At 48.6% G+C, this 24,041-nt stretch overlaps 1 protein-coding gene across 1 annotated transcript in view; it reads left to right on the top strand.

The window, feature by feature from the left end:
* GPC3 (glypican 3) overlaps positions 1-24,041 on the top strand; it is a 263,829-nt gene that overhangs the window by 28,276 nt on the left and 211,512 nt on the right. The window contains exon 2 of the mRNA XM_084813591.1: positions 6,247-6,408. Within this exon, the coding sequence (XP_084669717.1) occupies positions 6,247-6,408 (162 nt within the window). The remainder of the gene's footprint in view (positions 1-6,246; positions 6,409-24,041) is intronic.

The following is a 24,041-nucleotide window of genomic DNA, read 5'->3' as shown; positions in this document are numbered from 1 at the left end:
GGCAACATGGGCGGGAAGATGCTGTTGCACTCATGTCCTGCTTGTGGGTTTCCTGTGGGCAGCTGGTTGGCCCCTGTGTGAACAGAAGGCTGGACTAGATGGACCCTTGGTCTGATCCAGCAGGGCTCTTCTTACGTTCTTCACCACTGGCTCCTTCATAACCTTGCGAGTAACAACCTGGAATCATGTATAATGGCTGCCTCTTCAGGGCACAGAAGGAAGTAATGGGCAGCTTTCAATGCAGAGCTGCTTCCCACACCTTCGGGGACCAAACCTCCATGGATTTTTCAAAATCAGTGTTTGGACAATCCAGTCCAGGGAGAGGCTTGAAACTGGAGCAGAGACAAGACTGGGACAAGGTTCCCAAATACTTGGGCAAGCAGCGAGGATGCTGTCAATAGGGTGATGGTGGATAGGGGAGCTTGGAAGATGTTGCAAATGGAGCAGGGTGCCTGAGAAGTATGTGGCATGTGGAAACCATAAGGTAGCATGCCTGAGAGGTGGGGGGAGAGGAAGATACAGGCAGAAGATCTTAAGATAGAGATGGGCAACTCGTTGCATTCCAGATGTTTTGGCCTACATCTCCCATCAGCCGTAGCCAGCTTAGTCAATGGTGGGGGAACATAGGAGTTGTAGGCCGAAACACCTGGAGGGCAGCCAATTGCCCACCCGTGCCTTAAGAAGGCCAGCAGAAATCAAGGCAGGCTGAGGGAGATGGGCAAAAATTGTGGATCCAGCCTTCCAGCAGCTCCTTCCCACTTCCCTTTTGCAGGGGTTGCAACTTCTCTCGATTAGTCTCAGCAGCCAGGCTTCGTTCAGAGTCGGTGGGCCGCAGTTGAAGTTTAGTCACAAGAGCGGCTTACGATGCTTGCCAGGTACCACTTGGGAAGGGTCAATGTAATTTCCATGTTCCATTTCCCTGGAACGCGCTCTTCTGCTCTTCCCCTACCTCCCTGCTCTCTTGCGCTGAAACCTAATTTCCTGACTCTGCAGCTGTTCTGGTCCACTTCACTTGCATTTAAGTTCCTTAGAACAATGGCTCGCAATCTGGCTCGTCAGTGCAATAGGGAATGGACACTAGAAGCACCGTGACAGCTAAGGACTCATCTCGTCCAGCATCTAATGCCAGCCCAAATGCTTCCAGAGTGTCTACAGGCAGGACATGTGGTCAGCAGATGTCTCTTGTCCTTTAGCTAAACAGAATCGCCCATGCATGTGGAAGCAGGGACCCTAAAGGCCAGTAGCTGCCATGGCTCAGAGGTCTGTGAATGGATATCCTCTGTGAACTTATTTAATACCCTTTTCATAGAATCATAGAAGAGTAGGGTTGGAAGGGGCCTACAAGGCCATCGAGTCCAAACCCTGCTCAGTGCAGGAATCCAAGTCAGAGCATCCCCGACAGATGGCTGTCCAGCCTCGTCCTGAACGCCTCCAGTATGGGAGAGCCCACCACCTCCCTAGGGAATTGGTTGCATTGTTGTATTGCTCTAGCAGTCAGGAAGTTTTTCCTGATGTTCAGCTGGAATCTGGCTTCCTGTCACTTGAACCCATGATTCCGTGTCCTGCACTCTGGGATGATGGAGAAGAGATCCTGGCCTTCCTTTCTGTGACAGCCTTTCAAGTACTTGAAGAGTGCTATCATCTCTCCCCTCAGTCTTCTCAAGGCTAAACATGCCCAGTTCTTTCAGTCTCTCTTCATAGGGCTTTGTTTCCAGTCCCCTGATCATCTTTGTTGCCCTCCTCTGAACCCTCTCCAGCTTGTCTGCATCCTTCTTAAAGTGCGGTGCCCAGAACTGGACACAGTTCTCCAGATGAGGCCTAACCAGTGCTGAGTACTTCCCTTGTACTCCCAGGATTTGAAAGCTATGCTTCTATTAATGCAGCCCAAAAGAGCATTTGCCTTTTTTGCAGCCACATCCCATTCTTGGCTCATATTCAGCTTGTGATCTACAACAATTCTAAGATCGTTCTCACAGTGTTGTTGAGCCACATATCCCCCATCTTGTAACTGTGCATTTGGTTTTTTTCCCCTAGGTGCAGAACTTGGCATTTATCCCTATTAAATTTCATTCTGTTATTTTCTTCCCAGAGCTCCAGTCTGTCAGGATCACTTTGTGATTTTATAGTCCTCCGTGTCAGTAGCTCTTACTGCATCTTATGCAGGGCCTGCATCAAGGGTAGGCATGGCTGGGCATCTGCCCAGGTGCCACACCCCAGCAGGGGCCCCCTGTCAAGAGCCCCCTGGAGTTGCTCCTCCTCTTCATCACTGCAATCTGCTTGTTCACCTGCCTCTTACTCTGGCCCGCACAACGGTGGTGGTGAGAAGGAGGAGCAGGTGATCATAGGATAGTAGGGCTGGAAGGGGCCTACAAGGCCATCGAGTCCAACCCCTTGCTCAGTGCAGGAATCCAAGTCAGAGCATCCCTGACAGATGGCTGTCCAGCCTCATCTTGAATGCCTCCAGTGTGGGAGAGCCCCCCACCTCCTTAGGGAATTGGTTCCATTGTCGTATTTCTCTAGCAGTCAGGAAGTTTTTCCTGATGTTCAGCTGGAATCTGGCTTCCTGTCACTTGAGCCCATGATTCCGTGCCCTGCACTCTGGGATGATCGAGAAGAGATCCTGGCCTTCCTCTCTGTGACAACCTTTCAAGTACTTAGAATCATAGAATCATAGAATAGTAGGGTTGGAAGGGGCCTACAAGGCCGTCAAGTCCAACCCCCTGCTCAATGCAGGAATCCAAGTCAGAGCATCCCTGACAGATGGCAGTCCAGCCTCGTCTTGAATGCCTTGACCTACTTGCTCTCTGCCTGTCAAGGATGAAAAAGGGGAGGAAGAGCAAGAGCAGCTGGTGGCAATGGTGGTGAGAAGGGAGACTCACTGAGGGGGCCCAGGGAGGGTTTCTTGCCCAAGGGCTCCAAATACACAGACCCAGCACTGATCCTGTGGCAGAAGATTACGTAAATTAAATCATGCATTGGGTGAAGGACTTCCTTTGTATCTGCCCTGAATCTCCCGCCAATCCATTTCATTGGGTGTCCTCATGTTCTAGTGCTGTATGAGAGGGAGGCATCACCCCCGCCCTCTTTACCATTCATAATGTATGGAACGGAAGCTCTCTCTGTGCTCTCTCCCACCGGGTCATTTTTCCATAAACCCAAAAGGCCCTGATGTGGTTATCTTTTCTGCGTAGGGGAAGTGCTCCAACCCCACTGAACTTCTCGGGGGCTTTTTTTGTGCCTTTTCCAGCTGTACGATAGCCTTTCTTGAAATGAGCGATCAGAATTGTACAAGGTATTCAAAATGTGGTGGCGGCACCATACACCATATGTACCATATGTAAAAGGTACGAGGACCATAGGAAGCTGCCTTGCACTGAATCAGATCCTTGGTCCATCTAGCCCAGCGTTATTGGTAGCAGCTCTTCCAAGGTTTCAGGCAGGAGTTTTCTTATCCATACTTGGAGATGCCAGGAACTGAACCTCGAACTTCCTGCATGCAAAGGTGGGTTTTGATTACAGATTTCAGTGAAGAGGTAGCATCTTGCAGGTGTTCTGGGAAGTGTTCCAAAGATATGGGGCAGCAAGGGAGAAAGGGCAGAGGTGTTTGACAGGGGTCCTCAGCCTTTTTGGGTTGGTGGGTAAATCTGGAATTTTGAGTGAGTGTTGTGGGCATTCTCACAAAATGGCTGCCGTGGGGGGGTTGCACATTCATAAAATGGCTGCTGTGGTGGCCATGGCCAGTCACAAAACACTCATGTCCCAGACGGTAAACTAGTGAGACTAAAAGAAAAAGTCACTTGCCCAAGAATCTGAGGACAAGGCAGAGGTGGGGTTTGAGCTCCAAAACACACAACTGTTCTTTTGAACCCAAATAAAGATGGCACTGGACAGCAGCCCTTTGTTTTGCAGCAGGCCAGCCTCCCAGTTAAAAGAACAATAATCAATATGCCTTAAGGAACAAAATAAAAATCAGGAGGGACGGGAAGCCTGGCAGGGGGCAAGAGAGGGATCTGTGGGCACGTTGGCTACAGCGGCGCCATATTGGAAGCCCTAGCTTTGAGGGTGATGTTTATTCTGTAAATACAGTATCAGACTTGCAGCATAATCCAAATCCCCTCCCTGCCTTACATGTCAGTTATGCCTGGCACATTACTGTGGTCAGCCTTCAGTTGCTGGTAATTGCATGAGCTCTCCAACTCTTGCCTTTGCTCCTATAATCGGTTGGGCTGTGCTACGAGAGAGAGAGAGGTTCTTCAACAAACTTCTAGCTGTGCTTCGGTACATCTTTCATCGGTCTTTATTACTACTTTTATCATAATGTGTAGGGCCCCATGCTATCGGAAAGGCTTCCCACCCTCTGCGGGGCCTGCTGTGGGGATAGGAATGTGTCAAATTACTTTTTCTTTTTCTTTTTTAATATAGCCGGGACAGTCTTTTCTTCAGCATATAGAGTAGCCCTGCCAGTTTGTTTCTCCTGTGCAACTGGAACATCCTTTCTTACCACTGGGGAAGCAGGAGATCATATTCGGCATTAATATTTCTCTTGTTCTTTTTAATGTGCTTTTTATTGAGTGAAAGACTAAGTGGTCCATGTTTGACATTTTCCTGCAATTAGCTGAGAAGTGAAACAAACTTACAAAAATGGATAAAACAAGAGTGGGTGATTTAATTCACAAGTCAGTGACTGTTTGTTGGAGTAGAGGCAAAATTTTCTTCAGGGCGCAGTTTGACCTAGTTTGCGCATAATGACAAAGCAGAGTATGGGTTGTTGCCTTACCCAGAGTTTACCCATAATTTGTCTGCCAATCACACGAAGTGCAGGTGGGTTTTTTTTTTCCATCCTTGGGTTGCTTGATTCCCTTCAGCTGTCGTCTGCTCCCTCTCTGTATTACAAATGTCTTTGCAGTGCTGTAATACATGGTGTGTAGAGAGGCTGTTTTTTAAAAAAACCCTTTTGCCTGCCACACTGGTAGCCTGGTGAAACAACCCATGGTTCTGGGTTCACATGTAACAACACCTCAGAGTTAAAACAATCCAGGGTTCACAACCCAACAACAAACCAAGAGTTCTTCCTGGGTTGTTCTTGGTTAATAACCCACAGTTAACCCACAGTTCTGGATTCTCATGTAATGACAACCCAAGATTCAACGACCCATACTCAACCTATACTCTGGGTTGTTGTTATGTGCAAACTAGGTCTTCATTAGATCTCTCTCTCCCTCTCTCATTTTGTATGCCCACCCCATGTGAATTTCTGTTAGGAATGATCCCAGGGCACAGTCCATAGTCCTATGATGCAGTCACTTCATTGAGGTTTAGCTGGATCGGGATGGGCATGTAGGCAGCCTGAAGTTGTATCACATGACAAATGCAGGTTACAAATGTAGTGTGTAAATAAAGAAAACAGCCTGGCAGGTGAGCTGGATAGATGGGAGACACAATTCTTTGAGCTGAGCTTTCCCCAAACCCGCTGGGTGTCACTATGCAAGGTGCAAATCCCCGCTACCCTGCCCCGATCCAGCTCTTTCCTCAATCCTGGGGAGTTTGAACAGAGAAAGCTGCTTTATACTGAGTCAGCCCATGGGTCCATCTAGCCCAGTATTGTCGACACTGACAGACAGCAGTGGCTCTCTGAGGTTCCAGGCAGGAGTTTTCCCCCACCTACCTGAAGATGCCAGGGATTGAACCCTCGACCTTCAGTGTGTAAGGCATGTGCTGTACCACTGGGTCATGGAGCCTTCCTCTGTGCAGTACGTGAGTTGATGGGCAGTGGTGGAGGGGGAGCAGAAATGGCACAGGTTTTGCAGCCAGAGACTAGGGGTCTTGTCCTGTCGTGCCTGTGTGCTTGCGATAGTGACTGCTCACCCAATGTGCCTTTCGCACTTCCAGAAATAACCTGAAACAAGCAGGAAGACTAATTTTGTTAACTGAGCAGGTCAACGGAGCTCACAGAACCAGGATCCACTGACCAGACCTGATGCAGAAATGAGCATTTCTGCTCATTTCCAGGGTTAGTTTCAGAAGTGCAAAAGCCCCGTTGTGCCAACGGTTGGTCCTGCAAGCACAACAGAACCAGCAGAGACAGAGCGGTGCCACTGGATACTGCCCTAGGGTTGTCCACCCTTTTCTTCTACCTTGCCAAACATCCAAAGCCCTGGGAGAAGCCTGGTGGCACCTGGGCCCTCCCCCGTTTCACGGGGAGAGCCAGCTAACAAACTGCCTCTGATGTTATCTATACCCACATAGGGTCGGATTTGCAAGTCTGCATCCTGAAAGGCCCGACGTGCTGCTCCAGGAAGATGGAGGAGAAATACCAAGTCACGGCCCGGTCCAACATGGGGCAACTTCTCCAGTCCGCCAGCATGGAGCTGAAATTTCTCATCATGCAGAACGCAGCCATCTTCCAAGGTAGGCAGCAGAGCGGCTCCGCGGCTCTGTTTTCAGCATGGGTGGGAGGCAGTCTTGAGGCACGCTGGGGTTGGCGCTCTGCCAGCTGGTGGTATTATTCGTTGTGATTTTAAGACATGCAAGGTCTTAAGGGAAGACTGAGGGGAGCTAGGATAGCGCTCTTCAAGTACTTTTGAAAGGTTGTCACAGAGAGGAAGGTCAGGATCTCTTCTCCATCATCCCAGAGTGCAAGACACAGAATCATGGGCTCAAGTGATAGGAAGCCAGATTCCGGCTAAACATCAGGAAAAATTCCTGACTGATAGAGCAGTACGACAGTGGAACCAATTCCCTAGGGAGGCGGTGGGCTCTCCCACACCGGAGGCATTCAAAATGAGGCTGGACAGCCACCTGTCAGGGATGCTTTGACTTGGCTTCCTGCATTGAGCAGGGGGTTGGACTTGACGGCCTTATAGGCCCCTTGCAATCCTACTATTCTATGATTCTATGATAAGGGTTGATCTCTCAGAAGTGTTGGGCTCGCTAACTGTGTGGAAGTTGGGTCCCCCACCCTCCTTGCATGTCAAAAACTGTGAATATGTGGAGCTATATATATCCTGTGAGCAGTGGAGGCTGGTGGCTCCGATGCCGGTGGGGTAGTAAATCCACTCTGGGTTTCGGTCAGAACTCTGAAGGAGCTCTCCAAGGTGCACCCTAGAACTCTGAAGGAGCTCTCTAAAGGAGCTCTCCAAGGTGCACCCTAGAACTCTGAAGGAGCTCTCTAAAGGAGCTCTCCAAGGTGCACCCTAGAACTCTGAAGGAGCTCTCTAAAGGAGCTCTCCAAGGTGCACCCTAGAACTCTGAAGGAGCTCTCTAAAGGAGCTCTCCAAGGTGTACCCTAGAACTCCGAAGGAGCTCTCTAAATGTGCTCTCCAAGGTGCACCTTGGAGAGCTCCTTTAGAGTTCTGACTGAAACCTGGAGTGGATTCATCACCCTGCTGACATCTGAGCCACCAACCTCTACTGCTTGTGAGCTGTTGAGGGGTTTGTCTTGTGGTTGTTCCATGGGGAGACTTCTGGAGTTCCAGTTTCTTGTTCTATTTTGTTTATTTGTTTGCAGCATTTTTGTCCTGCTCTTCAGCCAAAAAAGGTTCCCAGAGCGGCGTATGAAGATTAATAATAAGACAGTTGCTGACCTCAGGCTTACAGTCTAAAAGACACAACACAAAAGGAAAAGGGTTTGGGAAGGAGGAGGAAAAGGAGCAAAACTCAGGCACTAGTTCTTCGTTTTCAGAGTTCCAATAACTTTTTTCTGGCAGGGAAGGATGAGACAAGCTCCCTGCAGCCTCTCCCTCTCTGGCTGCTGTATGGGGCCAGGTCAGTCTCCCCCTTACCATGATGTCCTTCCTGGGATGGGGGGGGAGGGCTCCGAGTGGCCCTTTGTTCTCTGGTTGATGGATGAAGCCAGAGTCTGCAGTACCAGGGACGATGCTGTTGCAGAACACAGGAAGACCCCTGGGGAAAAAAATATGTACCCCTCCCTGGAATGCTCCTGTTGCAGTCACTGCAGGAAGCCCATTAGATGCTGGTCCTGGGCAGTTGTGAGGGCTGTCAGGGAACCATCGTGGCCTGTGTCAAACCCTGCTTTTGGGTAGTTGTGTGTGTGTGGGGTTCAAATGTAACAGACAGCATATCTGGTCCTCTGTCTTTTAATATTGCTGGAGGAGCTTAGATCCCTGGGGAGAAGTAGTTGTCCTTCAATCAGGTCCATTCCTGCATGTTCACTGTTTGGATGATTGCAGCCTTGGTAAGGCCTTATTTGCAAATGAACCATCCCAGGTCCAAGGCCATCAGGCAGGAGCCTCCTTTTGCCCAAAGCACCATGATTGTCACTTGAGCCCACTCGCTGTCAGCTGAGCCAGCAAATATTGCTTGGTGAGAGGCTGCTGGTCATGTGTGGCCTAGCTTTTATGGACTGCCCATAAATGATGTCTCTAAGGGGAGCACCAGTGTTGTGATTGTCACAAGCCACGCCCTGAGCCCTTTGGCATATGCAGAGAACTTGAGGAAGTGCAGTGTGAAGGGAGGCCCCTCTGAGTCCTCTGCATTTCCTGTGATGTCCTGAAAACTTGGGGGAGTTCTCATGGGCTTCCAGGGGCAGGTGGTCACTAGGAAGAGGTGTTTATGCACAAGAGGACTGGGTAAATGTTGGTGCTCCTAACAATGACACCAGGATTTTCTTCCATCTATGGTGGGTTTGCAAGAGAGCCCTAACACAGTTGGAGAGTGGTTACTAATGTTTTAAGTGAAATATTCCAGCAACAAGCCCAACTGCAGCATGGGGGAATCTGTGTGTGTGCATATGTGTGCGCGAGTGCATGTATGGTGGCCCTGCCTGCTTTTAATTTTATTATATTTAGACACTGCCTTTCCTCTTGCAAGAAATCCAAGGCAGCTTATATAGTCCTCCTCCTTTCCATTTTATCCTCACAATATCCCTCTGAGGTAGATTAGGCTGAGAGTCGATGACTGGCCCACAGCTGCTCAATGAGCTTTATGGCAGAGTGGAGACTATAACCCAGATTTCCAAAGTCCCAGTCCAACACTCTAACTGTGACACCACACTGTTTCGCTATTGTTAGTGTTGGCCCCAGCCACTGTTGCAGGCCAATTGCATAAGACCCCCAACACATCACCACAGAGACAATGTGGCCCTCAGGCCCAAAAATGTGGCCCTCAGGCCCAGGTTAGAGTGTCAGCCTAGGATGGGAAAAACCTGGGTTCAAATCCCTGCTTGGCTGTTGGAACATAGGAAACTGCATTAAACACAAACATTGGGTCTATCTAGGTCAGCATTGTTTACATCAGCGGATAGGCAACCTGGCACCCTCCAGATGCTTTGGACTACAACTCCCATTATCCCCAGCCACCATGGTCAATGCTAATGGATTATGGGCATTGTAGTCCAAAATATCTGGAGGGCACCAGGCTGCTTGCCTCTGGTCCAGTTGACTGGAGCAGCTCTCCAAGGTTTTGGTCAGGGGCTATTCCCATCCCTGCCTGGAGATGCTTCGGCAGGCTTGAATTTGGGACCTTGTTCACATGAAGCATTGCTCTAGCAGTGAGTGGAAGCTCGCTGGGTGAGCTTGGCCCAGTTGCTACCTCACAGGGTTATTGTGAGGATAAAATGGGAGTGATGGGAGAACTCCCTACACTGCTCTTTGGAGTAAAGTCAAGATAAACAGGTAATAAACGTTGCCTAGCAGCCTCTTGCTTTTTCAGTCATAACATTTTCCCCAAATAATTACTGCATCACAAAATTTGGTGGGCTGCATCTTCTGCGAACAGCCTCTTGTTGGTGTGGTAGCATTTCTCACTTTGGCCTTAAACAGTGCAATATGTTGGTGTGGAAACGTTGCCCAGCCATTCATAAAGCGCCCCCAACCCCCTCAGAACTCATTTCAATATTTTCCGTCTGACATCTGAAGGGACTGCTTGAACGACAGACCAACTCTGGGCCTATGTTGTTCTGCTCTAAATTTAATTTTCTTCCTGCTGAAATTGCATCAGCCTCTTTGCAGATAAAGATCAGGGCGAATTGCCTGGCATTTACCAAGATCTCATCCAGGCGTGTCTGTTACTGTGTTCACTTAGCAGAGTTTATTAGATTATTAGAGTTTTAGGCCCTTGGGCTCTTCCATTATTAGTGGGGGGAAACACCACCGAAATGAGAGCTGGGGGAGAAGTTGCAGTGGTACATTTGGCGCTGTGTCTGCCACAGAGGATTTTTTAAAAAATGTGTATATATGTGTATTCAAGGTGGCAAGACCTAAATGGTCCCTTTTGGGACCATGCTGTCTTCTGACAGTGCTACGCTAGCTAGCCGACATTCACGAGGGTGCTTCCATGTTAAACGGCACATGGAACCCAGGAAGCTGCCCTGTACTGAGTCAGACCCTGGGTCCATCTAGCCCAGTGTTGTCATCTGCCCATCAGACTCCCTGCCTGAGCTGACGGAGGTGGTCTCGGACTTGGTGTTGAGGACCCCCAGGATGATGGTCCTGGGGGATCTCAACTTCCATGCCGAGGCCGCTGTATTCGGGGCGGCTCAGGACTTCATGGCCGCCATGACAACCATGGGGCTGTCCCAACATGTCATCGGCCCAACGCATATAAAAGGACACACGCTTGATCTGGTTTTCTCGACTGGGCAGGAGGATGGTGATCTGAAAGTGGAGGAATTAACATCTGTCCCTTTGTCATGGTCAGATCACTTCCTGCTGAGGTTTAGACTTCTGGCGGCCTTTCCCCTCTGCAAGGGTGGGGGACCTATTAAAATGGTCCGCCCCCGGAGATTAATGGATTCCGATGGATTCCAGAGGGCTCTGGGGGATTTTCCTGCTGGTATGGCTGGTGCTCCTGTTGAAGCCCAGGTCGCTCTGTGGAATGCAGAGGTGACTCGGGCGGTTGACACGATCGCGCCCAAGCGCCCTCTCCCTCTCAGCAGAGCCCGGCCAGCTCCTTGGTATACACCTGAGCTGAGGGCAATGAAGCAAGAGGGGAGACGGCTAGAACGCAGGTGGAGGAAAACTCGTGCCGAGTCTGACCGAACACAGGTAAGAGCCCACTATCGAGCCTACTCTGTGGCGGTGAGGGTGGCAAAGAGGCAGTTCTTTTCCACCAGCATTGCATCTTCTCAGTGTCGTCCAGCAGAGCTTTTCCGAGTGGTTTGCGGCCTGTTACATTCTGGGCCAGGGAGAGAGACGGTGGAACCCTCGGTAACACGCTGTGACAAGTTTGCGCGGCACTTTGAGGATAAAGTCGCTCAGATTCGTCATGAATTGGACACCACCATTAATGCAGTTCCATCGGTAGAGGCGTTCAGAGCACCGTCTGGTCCAGTTTTATTGGATGGGTTTCAGTTACTGAGGCCTGAGGATGCGGACAAGGTGCTTGGCCAAGTCCGATCGACCACTTGTGTGCTTGACCCTTGCCCTTCATGGCTTATTAAATCAAACAAGGAGGGGTTGTCCGGCTGGGTCCAGGAGGTTGTAAATTCCTCCTTGAGAGAGGGAGTGGTGCCTGCCGCGTTAAAAGAGGCAGTAATTAGACCACTCCTGAAAAAGCCTAACCTGGACCCAGAGGATGTTAACAATTATAGGCCAGTGGCCAACATCCCCTTCCTGGGCAAGGTGCTTGAGCGGGTGGTTGTAGGACAGCTCCAGGCACTCTTGAATGAAACAGATTATCTAGATCCATTTCAATCGGGCTTCAGGCCTGCTTTTGGAACGGAAACTGCCTTCGTCGCCCTGTGGGATGACCTCTGCCGGGAGAGGGACAGGGGGAGTGCGACCCTGTTGATTCTCCTGGACCTCTCAGCGGCTTTTGATACCATCGACCATGGTATCCTTCTGGATAGGTTGTCTGGGTTGGGAGTTGGAGGCACTGCACTACAGTGGTTCCGCTCCTACTTGGATGGCCGATTCCAGAAGGTGGTGCTGGGGGATTATTGCTCTGTGCCATGGCAATTGTGCCATGGGGTTCCACAGGGCTCTATTTTATCCCCCATGCTGTTTAACATCTACATGAAACCGCTGGGGGAGGTTATCCGGAGGTGTGGGCTGAGGTGCCATCAATATGCGGATGACACCCAGCTCTACCTCTCTTTTTCATTAAACCAGGTGAGGCAGTGGCTGTTCTGAACCACTGCCTGGGCACGGTAATGGACTGGATGAGGGCTAATAAACTGAAACTCAATCCAGACAAGACAGAGGTACTGTTAGTGGGTGGTTCGTCTGCCCGGCTAGGTGATATTCAACCTGTTCTGGAGGGGGTTGCACTCCCCCTAAAGGATCAGGTTCGTAGTTTGGGGGTGCTCTTGGATCCAGAACTGTCACTTGAGGCACAGGTGAACTCAGTGGCACGGAGCACTTTTTATCAGCTTAGGCTGGTATACCAACTATGCCCTTATCTGGACAGAGATAGCCTAGCTACAGTTATCCATGCTCTGATAACTTCTCGTCTGGATTACTGCAATGCGTTATACGTGGGGCTGCCTTTGAAAACGGTCCGGAAACTTCAGCTGGTCCAAAATAGGGCAGCAAGATTGTTAACAGGGACTGGCCTGCGAGCTCATATTACGCCAGTACTTTTCCAGCTGCACTGGCTGCCAGTCCATTTCCGGGCCCGATTCAAAGTGCTGGTGTTAACATTCAAAGCCCTTAACGCTTGGGGCCAGGTTATCTGAAGGATCGCCTCCTCCCATATGTGCCTGCCCGGACCTTAAGGTCATCATCAGATGCCCTTCGCCGTGAGCCCCTGCCAAAGGAAGTGAGGCGGGTGGCTACTAGGAGGAGGGCTTTTTCTGTTGTGGCACCCCGGCTCTGGAATGAGCTCCCTAGTGAGGTTTGCCTGGCGCCTACACTGTACTCCTTTCGGCGCCAGGTGAAGACCTTTTTATTTTCCCAGGCATTTTAGCATTTTAGCTTTCTAAATTTTTATCTTTGCCGTTTTAAATCTGTATTTTAAACTCCTGTACTGCTGCTAGGTTTTATTGTGGTTGTATTGTTATATTGTGGTTTTAATGTTCAATATATTTTAAATTGTTTTATTGTGTGTTGTTTGGTTTTAGTTTTTGTGAACCGCCCAGAGAGCTTCGGCTATTGGGCGGTATAGAAATGAAATAAATAGAATAAAAAAAAATAAAAAATAAACACTGACTGGCTGCAGCAGCAATCCAGGGTTTCAGGCAGGAATTTTTCCAGCCCCACTGGAGACACCAGGGATTGAACCTGGGATCTTCTGCATGCAAACAGGAGCTCTTCCATTGAGCTACAGCCCCTCCGTTGACCTGACTAGTTAGAAAATGCTTTGCACTTTCACTGGCACTTGTGAAATGTTACTTTTATAAGGGTCATTACAAAGAGACTAGTTTGTCAGTTAAAACTGTGTGTGTGTGTGTGTGTGTGTGTGTGTGCGCGTGTGTGTAAAAACTGCTACAGTGAAAGCAGTGAAACTGCTACTGGAGTTCTAATTGGCAGTGAATTGTGTTAAGATGTTAGAAGTGTTATTCTCCAAAGGGATAGCTCAGTTAGTCTGTCACAGCAAAAACAGCACAGAGTTTTGTGGCACCTTAAAGACTGGCAGATTTATTATGCACTGTTGTTAACGCAATTGTCACTGTCTGTATGTCTTGATTCCCCCCGCCCACAACTGTTGACCTTGCTGTTTACAGTCTCCCCTCCCCTGTGCCAGTACAATGAGCATGCAAAGTTTTGCACTTTAAGCTCCCTTAAATCAAACCACCATCATGACTATAGGAATACAATGGAATTTGCTTCTGATGCGGAACACATTTCCTTGGGAATAGACACCATTTTGTTGTAGAAAAGGGTAATATATTTTTAGCTACAAATAGTGGTTAAGATGCTGAACTGCAGACTGGAAGGTCGGCAGGTCAGCAGTTTGAGACCCGAGTGCTGCGTGACGGAGTGAGCTCCCGTCTTCAGTCCCAGCTCCTGCCACCCTAGCAGTTTGAAAGCAAGAAATTGCAAGTAGATAAATAGGTACCGCCTTGGCGGGAAAGGTAACAGCGTTCCGTGCACCTCGGTGTTCAGTCATGCCGGCCACATGACCACGGAAGCGTCTTCGGACAGCTGGCTCTTCAGCTTAGAAACGGGGATGAGCACCGCACCCTAGAGTCGGACACGACTGGCTGGGGACACCTTTACCTTTTTACCTTTAATGAGAGTGAAGGGTGAAAGGGGGTTGCCCAAACACCCTGCAGGGTAGGCAGGGACAAACAGTGACTTGGTAGACTACCACAACCCCTTTACATTCACCTCAGCCTGAGCCAGAGGACTCTCAGACCTTTCAAGACTCACTTGGGCACAGAAATAAGCTGGCGCCATCTGTTTCAAACGCCCAAGCCTGAAATGTTATCCAGCAGTAAGTACCCCAAACACAAGGTGCAGAATTTAGTACTCAAGTTTACCTGGAAGGAAGCACACACACCCAACTCTAGAGGTAGAGATGAGGTTCATTTACATAGGGGAAAGGGGTAAAAAAGATATCCAAGGATCAAAAGGGAATCTTTGGAACAGTACTCGCGGCAAAAATAGCAATGCATAAGACGAGCCCTGCTGGATCAGACCAAGGATCCATCTAGTCCAGCATTCTGTTCCCACAGCTGCCCACAGGAAACCCTCAAGCAGGACTTGAGTGCAACAGCGCCCTCCCACCCATGTTCCCTGGCAACTGGTGTACACAGGCATTCTTCCTCTAATACTGGAGGTTGCATATAGCCAACAGGACTAGTAGCCATTGATAGCCTTCTCCTCCATTAATTTGTCCAGTCCCCTTTTAAAGCTACCCAAAGTGGTGGCCATCACTACATCCTGTGGAAGTGAATTCCATAGTCTGTGTGACGTTTCCTTCCTTTTCTCTTTCCTGAATTGTCTACCAGTCAGCTTCATCCAGGATAACCCTGGGCTCTAGTATTATGAGAGAGGGAGAAACATGTCTCCCTATCCACATTCTCCACACCATGCATAATTTTGTACACCTCTGTCAGGTCTCCCCTCACCCTCCTTTTTTCCAGGCTAACAATCCCAGCCGCTTTAACCTGCCCTCACAGGGGAGATGCTCCAGCCCCTTGATCATTTTAGTTGCTCTTCTCTGCATTTTTTCCAGCTTTACAATATCCTTTTTAGGTGTGGTGACCAGAACTGTACACAGTATTCCAAGTGTGGTCGCACCATAGATCAATACCTAAGCCTATTTATCTATTTATTTATTTATTTATTTATTCATTCATTCATTCATTCATTCATTCATTTCATTTCTATACCACCCAATAGCCGAAGCTCTCTGGACGGTTCACAAAAATTAAATCCAAGCAACACACGATAAAACAATTTAAAATATACAGAACATTAAAACCACAATATAACAATACAACCACAATAAAACCTAGCAGCAGTGCAGGAGTTTAAAATACAGATTTAAAACAGCAAAGATAAAAATTTAGAAAGCTAAAATGCTAAAATGCCTGGGAAAATAAAAAGGTCTTCACCTGGCGCCGAAAGGAATACAAGGTAGGCACCAGGCGAACCTCACTAGGGAGCTCATTCCAGAGCTGGGGTGCCACAGCAGAAAAAGCCCTCCTCCTAGTAGCCACCCGCCTCACTTCCTTTGGCAGGGGCTCACGGAGAAGGGCATCTGATGATGACCTTAAGGTCCGGGCAGGCACATATGGGAGGAGGCGATCCTTCAGATAACCTGGCCCCAAGCGTTAAGGGCTTTGAATGTTAACACCAGCACTTTGAATCGGGCCCGGAAATGGACTGGCAGCCAGTGCAGCTGGAAAAGTACTGGCGTAATATGAGCTCGCAGGCCAGTCCCTGTTAACAATCTTGCTGCCCTATTTTGGACCAGCTGAAGTTTCCGGACCGTTTTCAAAGGCAGCCCCACGTATAACGCATTGCAGTAATCCAGACGAGAAGTTATCAGAGCATGGATAACTGTAGCTAGGCTATCTCTGTCCAGATAAGGGCGTAGTTGGTATACCAGCCTAAGCTGATAAAAAGTGCTCCGTGCCACTGAGTTCACCTGTGCCTCAAGTGACAGTTCTGGATCCAAGAGCACCCCCAAACTACGAACCTGATCCTTTAGGAGGAGTGCAACCCCCTCCAGAACAGGTTGAATATCACCTAGCCGGGCAGATGAACCACCCACTAACAGTACCTCTGTCTTGTCTGGATTGAGTTTCAGTTTATTAGCCCTCATCCAGTCCATTACCGTGCCCAGGCACTGGCTCAGAACAGTCACTGCCTCACCTGGTTTTGATGTAAAAGAGAGGTAGAGCTGGGTGTCATCTGCATATTGATGGCACCTCAGCCCACACCTCCGGATAACCTCCCCCAGCGGTTTCATGTAGATGTTAAACAGCATGGGGGTTAAAATAGAGCCCTGTGGAACCCCATGGCACAATTGCCATGGCACAGAGCAATAATCCCCCAGCACCACCTTCTGGAATCGGCCATCCAAGTAGGAGCGGAACCACTGTAGTGCAGTGCCTCCAACTCCCAACCCAGACAACCTATCCAGAAGGATACCATGGTCAATGGTATCAAAAGCCGCTGAGAGGTCCAGGAGAATCAACAGAGTCGCACTCCCCCTGTCCCTCTCCCGGCAGAGGTCATCCCACAGGGCGACCAAGGCAGTTTCCGTTCCAAAAGCAGGCCTGAAGCCCGATTGAAATGGATCTAGATAATCCGTTTCATTCAAGAGTGCCTGGAGCTGTCCTACAACCACCCGCTCAAGCACCTTGCCCAGGAAGGGGATGTTGGCCACTGGCCTATAATTGTTGACATCCTCTGGGTCCAGGTTAGGCTTTTTCAGGAGTGGTCCAATTACTGCCTCTTTTAAAGCGGCAGGCACCACTCCCTCTTTCAAGGAGGAATTTACAACCTCCTGGACCCAGCCGGACAACCCCTCCTTGTTTGATTTAATAAGCCATGAAGGGCAAGGGTCAAGCACACAAGTGGTCGATCGGACTTGGCCAAGCACCTTGCCTATCCTATACATTATCTAAGTAAGGGTCTCCCAATAGGATACGGCCCAGTCCAGAATGCAAGAACTCACAAGCCCAAAGGCAAATTGTCACAGGTAGATGGAGGCACCTGGGCAGCTCCCTCCTTTTCCTTTTTATCCCCAGGCCCTTGGCAACTCTGGGAAGATCTCCAATAGCTAATCCCAGGCCAACTCCAGCAGCATTCCCAAAACCTGAAGAGGGAAGTTCCCACAGGAACACAGCTGAGATAATTTAGCCCAGTTAACGGAGTCTTACTCTAGCCTTGAAGGCCAGGGCTGCCTCGAGGTAACAGGCCCCCAGGTGGTTGCATCACTATGTGCTGTTTCAGCTTGGCCAAATGGAAAGGTCTCACTATGTCATTTCATTAATACAAATGATGCTGCACTAACAGAAACTAGGCTCAGAACTATGAACTAAGAGAAGAATCCAACTAAAGTTATGTTTGCGCAAGTGTGATTGTGCAAGCAGATGTACACAATGCATGTGCAACACGTGCAACCAGTTGTGCATAACTCTTGTGAAATCCGTTGCACAAGGGCTTTCACAACTGGTTGTGGAAGAGTAATGAGCAACTGCTTGTGCAACAGAAAGATTCTGGGGAGCTCTGCTGGTGCTGTTTGAATTTGTGGAATGACACCGCTGGTACTGCCTTCAGAGTACAGAAAGCGAATGTACTCACTATGAGCATTCTTCATGTCTGGCCAGCTGCCCCTTGACTATATATCTGTGCCAGATCATGCGCTGATGATGACCTGTTTGCCATTGCCCTGATCACTTGCCACTTTCTGGGTAGTCCCTAGGATGCAGAGCCCTGAATTTTGGCTGCCCTATTGAAGCTGTCCCTTGGCATCATAAGAGACTTGATTCATCCCTTCTTTCCACTGTAGCAGTCAAACCAGTGAGAGCTGTCATTCCTGATCATTTCAGCCACTCTCCAATGTTAGTAAATCCTCGATTAGGGCAAGCAATGCCTCTGTTTTTGGTTATTTACAGTTATTTAGCTCATTCTTTTTCATCTGTCGGGGAGAAAGAGCCAGTTTTGACATGGCAAGCTTCTATCAGATTATCTTTAATCACTTTAGTGGCACGTCAGCCACAAATATATCAGATAGCTAAACCCAATCTTGGAGTCAGCTAAAAGCGGGGTTGAATTATTTATTTTGTTATGATGAAAATGTCTGAATTTTATTGGGTTTCCTTGGAAGAACTTGATTGTGCTTGAAGTCTGCAAGCTAAAAGATCAACGTTCCATCTCCCAAAATATTTCCTTTAAAGAAAAAGAAACACAACCCACCTATCTTCTTCTTGTAGTGCCTTTTTCCTTTCTAACCCTTGCAGCTGTTGTGACTGTGAAGTTAAGGTAAGAGAGTTAAACTTAAAGAAAAATGGTTTCTGACAATTTTTTTAAAAAAACACTCCATTAAATATGCCTATTTTATGGTAAACTGATGGTGAGATGTGCATCAATGAGACATAAAAAAAACAAAGTGGATGTGCATTTGGAGGGGAAGGGGATTTACTTTAAGGACACATCTCTTGCAGAATGAAATAGCTGGATTTTTAAAAAACTTCTTTTCAAAAGAATGTGGGGTTCATTGTTGTAGTACACTTGGGTTCTTCTCCTTTAAAATCAATTAGGTTTGACAATGCAAGGCTGCTTTTGGTCTTTGCAGAAGGAAAATATAAGCATGTGTGTTGGTGTTTCCTTTGTATGCTGCCTTGTTACTTAAAAGGTGTTTTGAAAACCTGTGTTGCTTGTGCAATCAAAAGAGGGAAAGAAACTGACCTGGTTTGCATGATGAAATAACCCACATTTCAGGAGTGGGAGTGAGTGAGCGTGCTGGTTCCCGACCACTTGCCCACTTCTGGTGTGCTAAATAACCCAGGGGCACTGCATCCCTAGATTGTTCTCTGTGATATCCAAACGTGGAACTCTGGGCTGCTGAGGGAAAAATAACCCAGAACTATAACCCAAGAGTCGGACACGACTGAACGACTGAACAACAACAACAACAAATAACCCAAGAACAAGCCATGGGTTATAACTCTGGGTTGTTTCTCCCTCAACATCCCAGATTTCCAGGTTTGGACATCATGGAGAACAACCAAGGGACCAGGGTCATCTAGTGCACCAGAAGCAGGTGAGTGGTCGGGAGCCGGCTTGCGCTCTCTCAAACAACCCATGGTTAACACATGGTGGGTTCTTCCATCATGCAAACTGGGTCACTGAGATGCTGATGCTTGTTCTTGGTCCTGAAACTTTAGGTGTTGAACATCCTCATGACTTCCACCTTTACCTCGGCGGCCGCTGCTGGCAGTCTCTGAGCTTAGTAACATTTTTCCTGCTGCCTGATCATTTTTTATTCTAAATTGTTCATTTTAAAGAATCTTTTTGTATCTAGGTCTCTGGGGCTTTTAAGGGTGAGCCTAAGTTAGATTTTTATTTTTCAATCCATTTGAAATAGGTATTGCATATGAAATTATTGTAATACCTTGCCAGGTGTAACCGGAGTTCATTGTCTTGAAATCTTTTTCTTTTCTTTGCGGGGCTGGCTGGCTGGTCGGGTAGGAAGGATTGCGTGTGTCCTGTTAATGTTAGGAGCCAAACAAAACTTTATGGCAGCAGTTCCAAAGGACTGGAGAACTTGGTGGTGGTAAGGGAGGAATTGGCAGAATGCTGATTGGCAGCAAAACTCCTGGAAACAATCTCTCCTTGGGGCTAGAACAGCTTCCTCAACAGATTGTCGCATCCATCATGGAGGCTGCAAATCAGCAGCTCTCCTGAACCAAATAGAGCTCAGTCCGTTGCATGACAGCAAATATATATTCTGGAGGAGGGAGAATGTGGAAGCGTCTATGTTTGCATTCTCTTTTGAACAGAGGTTTTGGTAGAGATATACCCACACTGGATTCTGATTTGCATATGACTATGTGACGTAAGTGCTTGCAAGTTGACCCATTTTAGTAGAACCATGGTTCTCCAAGAGACATGTGCAGAGTTCTTCATTTAGGAAAGAGAAATCAAATGCGCATGTATAAGACGGGGGATACCTGGGTTGGCAATGGTACGTATGAAAAGGTTCGTGGAGTTGTAGTCGATCACAAGCTGAATAGGAGTCAGCTGTGTGATGTGGCTGCAAAAAAGGCCAATGCAATTTTAGGTTGCATCGACAGAAGTATAGTTTCTAAATCACGGGAAGTGATAGTTCCACTCTGCTCTGCACTGGTCAGACCATACCTTGAATATTGTATCCAGTTCTGGACACTACACTTTAAGAAGGATTCAGATAAACTGGAATGAGTTCAGGGAAGGGCAACAAGAATGATCAAGGGACTAGAATCTAAGTCCTATGAGCAAGGAACTGGGTCTGTTTAGCCTTAGGAAGAGGACACCGAGAGGGATATAATAGCACTCTTCCAGTACTTTAAGGGTTGTCATACAGAAGAGGGCTGCAACCTATGCTCTATCAGCCGAGACTGTTGGACAGGAAACAATGGGCTCAAGTGCCAGGAAGGCAGATTCCTGTTGACCATTAGGAAAAAAACATCTTAATGGTCAGAGCAGTCAGACAGTGCACCCAAATGCCAAGGAGGTGATGGGCTCTCCATGACTGGAGGGATTCAAGCTGAGACTGGACAGTCATCTGTCGGTGATGCTTTAAACTAGATTCCTGCACGGAGCAGGGCATTGGACTCGATATCCTGAGTGGCCCCTTCCGACTCCAGGATTCTATGACTGTAAGAGCATAGCTGGGCTCTTTTGTGTGGTGCACTAAGCTGAACGTTGGGTCTGGCTGCTGTGAAGCTGTGGGTGGAAGGGTGTGTGTGCAAGGCAAAGACAGAGCCAGGAGCGAGGTGAACGGCAGTACACGTGAAGGCCAGTGAGAGCTGTAGCTCAGCGGTTGAGCCCCCGCTTTGCATGCAGAAGGTCCCAGGTTCGATCCTTGGCATCTCCAGGTAGGGCTAGGAAAGAATCCTGCCTGAAATCATGGAGAGCCGCTGCCAGTCAGTGTCGACAATATTGGGCTAGATTGACCTGTGCTGGCAAGGGCTTGGGCAAGGTGCAGATAGTCCCCGGAGTAGCAGCGAGGGAGCAATCCGTTCAGTCCAGGGTCATGCACAGGAGTTCAAGGAGGTTTAGTGGGCACAGATAAGGTCAAAGCAGTCCAAAGGTCAGCTCACAAGTGTCGGTTTTATCAAGCATCAAGGCCGGTCAGGAGGTGTCCGAAAGCGTCATGCAGGTGGGTAGCTGCGGGTCTAGGAGCCTGTCAGGTCTGGTGTCTTGAAATGCAGTGCCGAGGTTAAAGTGCTGATGTTTGCAGCAGAGAGCTGGCGTTGGCTGGCCTGATTTATAGCTGGTCATTAATCAGCACAGCTGGCTAATTAGGTCAGCATGTGGCTTTTAAGGGAGGCCCTGCGCTGTGACTTCCTCTTGTTCTTCTGCTGCTCGCGTCTGATTCCATGCCGTTCAGAGGGATGGATTATCTCAGGCTCTGCTTCCAGCATTTGGAGGAATTCAGGAACTGTTGGAGAGGGGCCAGGTTGCTCCTGTAATGTTTCCCGGGGAGGACTGTCAGCCAAGGCCTCCTGTTCCTTGCTTAGCTGTGGCTGGGGCCCACTGTGCTGGCTCTCCCCCTCCTCTTCTTCCTCTGATGAATTCTCCTCCAGGTAGGACATGGCATAGATGGACCAAGGGTCTGACTCAGGATAAGGCAGCTTCCTGTGTTCTTGATTCTTCAGCAAACCTGACCTGGGAGCTTTTATGAGAGCCAAAGTATCATCTGGCCCATTGGTGTAAGAATTTCTTGGGTGCTGCCAGTTGGTCCCCCTGTACCTCCTTCTTCCTTTTTCTAAAACCCATGACCCATAGGCACCATCGCTGCCTGACATTTCTCAGCTCTCCAGTTCGAGACACTGTGGCTTCTAGGCCCACCACGGAAGGGCGTTAAAGTGCACCGCAGTCCTTCTTGGGCCAGGACAGTGTCCCATGCCCCCAATTTCCAGAGGGAATCAGGCAGCCCTCCTAGCAGGATACTGCAGCCCCCTCCCACTGAGAAGCAGGTGCTGGGAATGGGATGCATAGGGAAGATTGGGAACAGGAATTTGGAGCATGCCAGCTGTGGGGGGCGGGCACAGGGGGAGCTTGGGAATGCTGGCCTGGGAGGTCCGGAATGTGTGGAATGCAGGTGTAGAGGAGGGCGTGCAGTGGGCCAGAGCACACGTGGGCAGCCCGTAGGCCGTTCGTGGCCCTTTGCCACTATTTGTGTGGCCTGCAGAGTCCAGGAGTTTCCCACCCACTTTTCCCTGCTGCCCTGCTGCGATCAGCCATCACTTGGGGGTGGGAACAGATAGTTGTTTCCCTGCTGCTAATGGCAGCGTTCCAGATCCGGATGACTTGGGGGAAAGGGCGGGGGGAGGGAAGAGACTGTAATGTCCCCCCACCCTTTCCCAGCCACCAAACCCTTGCACCCTTGATCTCAGCAGGCAGGGAAAGTGGAGGTTTAAACCTCCCCATCCGTGCATGCGGAAGTGTGTGTGTGTGTGTGTGTGTGTGTTTGTTTTTGCAGCCCCATCCTCCTACCTGGCACTCCATGTGGCCCTTGGGGCCAAATTTTTTTATGCCCATCCAGCCCCCAGGGCTAGAGGGAGACCAGTCTAGGAGAAACAGCAGACTGACAGAGCAAGTTCAGAGCTACTGATCTTTGCAAACCAGTTGACCAGCTCATGGGAAGCTGTAGACCAGGACTACACCAACTGGTTCTATCTACGTTGCATTATATGTGCTGGAAGCGCAGATCTGATAAGTGAATCCTGATTGTTCTTAGATCAGAAACGAGATTTGTGAATTGTCAGTTTGCACAATTTTGTTGCTTCTGAGGGTTTTGAATTTTGCACTCTGAATTTTGCACATCGCTGAGGGTTGAGTTGCATAAACCCCATCAGGTCTTCTTCCTCTTAAGTGTTTGCAAGAATGGTTAGCTCTTGTCTTCTGTAATTACTTCTCGAGGCAAGAGTTATCTTCAGTAGTTCAAGCCCTAATACATTTCAACTGCCCTCCTAATGCTATAAAATAGCCAAATTATGTTTTTTGGGATTTTACTAGGCAGCCATAAACGTCAGGTTACCTTCATAGCTATATTTATGTTCCTTGGCGCCATCATTTCGGCTTTTCCTCTTGTCTCCCCCCCGCCCCACTGCTGCCCCCAAACATCCCCAGTGCAATCTCTGGGCATGCCAGATGCGTATGATCTCTGGGTCTGAATGGATTAAGCAGGGAGATAAATTCTCTCTGACTGTGCCAGAGTATTTAAAATGCAGAGAAGAAGCAGTCTGTAAACATCGAAAAGGGGAAGGAGTCAGGGGCGGAGGAGACTCGGAGAGGCAGCCGCGAAGTCAAGGACAGGCGTCTGGTTTATGTAAAAGAAACATTTTGTTCGATTGTCATCTGCTTCACTTCTAAAGCTGCAATAAGATGGAATGATAAAAAGGCCAATGATGCATTTCAGACCGGAGATATGAACTCTTCCTGAGCCAATTAAGCTGTCAATATGCCCTGGTTTCATGTCCTCTCTGACAAACTGGGTCACCCTGGAACCATTACTCACTTCGGCGACACTTGCCAGGCAACGTAAGATCAATCTAGCAATTTATAATCTTATGGTACGTTATGAAGGTATATTATTCTGTATTTAAAACAGAAGGAAAGAGAGAGAGAGAGAGAGAGAGAGAGAGAGACAGGCAGAGCAGGGAGTGCTTTCCTACTAACATGTGAAAATTGAAGTGCCTGTTCAGGTTCATTCGCTTTGTGTAGTCATAATGCTTAGCTATGGTTAAGTATTGTGTTGGTTCAGATGATCCTTCAAACATTGGTTTGGGAGATAGGAAATGAACTCCAATTTCTCTTCCTTCTTGGTTTGAGCAAACTGTAGATTGATGTGACATCCCAGCTGGTTGGGTGAATCAAAGTTTGATTCCAAACCAGAGTGGGAAGCCATGGTTTGAACTGGATTTCCAGTGATGGCTTTGAGGTGAACCATGGCTTGCTAAGACCTGTGAAGGA

The sequence above is a fragment of the Heloderma suspectum genome, chromosome 9, assembly GCF_057233095.1.
Source record: "Heloderma suspectum isolate Gila_16-S chromosome 9, 16-S_ref, whole genome shotgun sequence".
In the NCBI taxonomy this organism is placed as follows: Eukaryota; Metazoa; Chordata; class Lepidosauria; order Squamata; family Helodermatidae; genus Heloderma; species Heloderma suspectum.
This window is presented reverse-complemented; position numbering and strand designations above follow the sequence as displayed.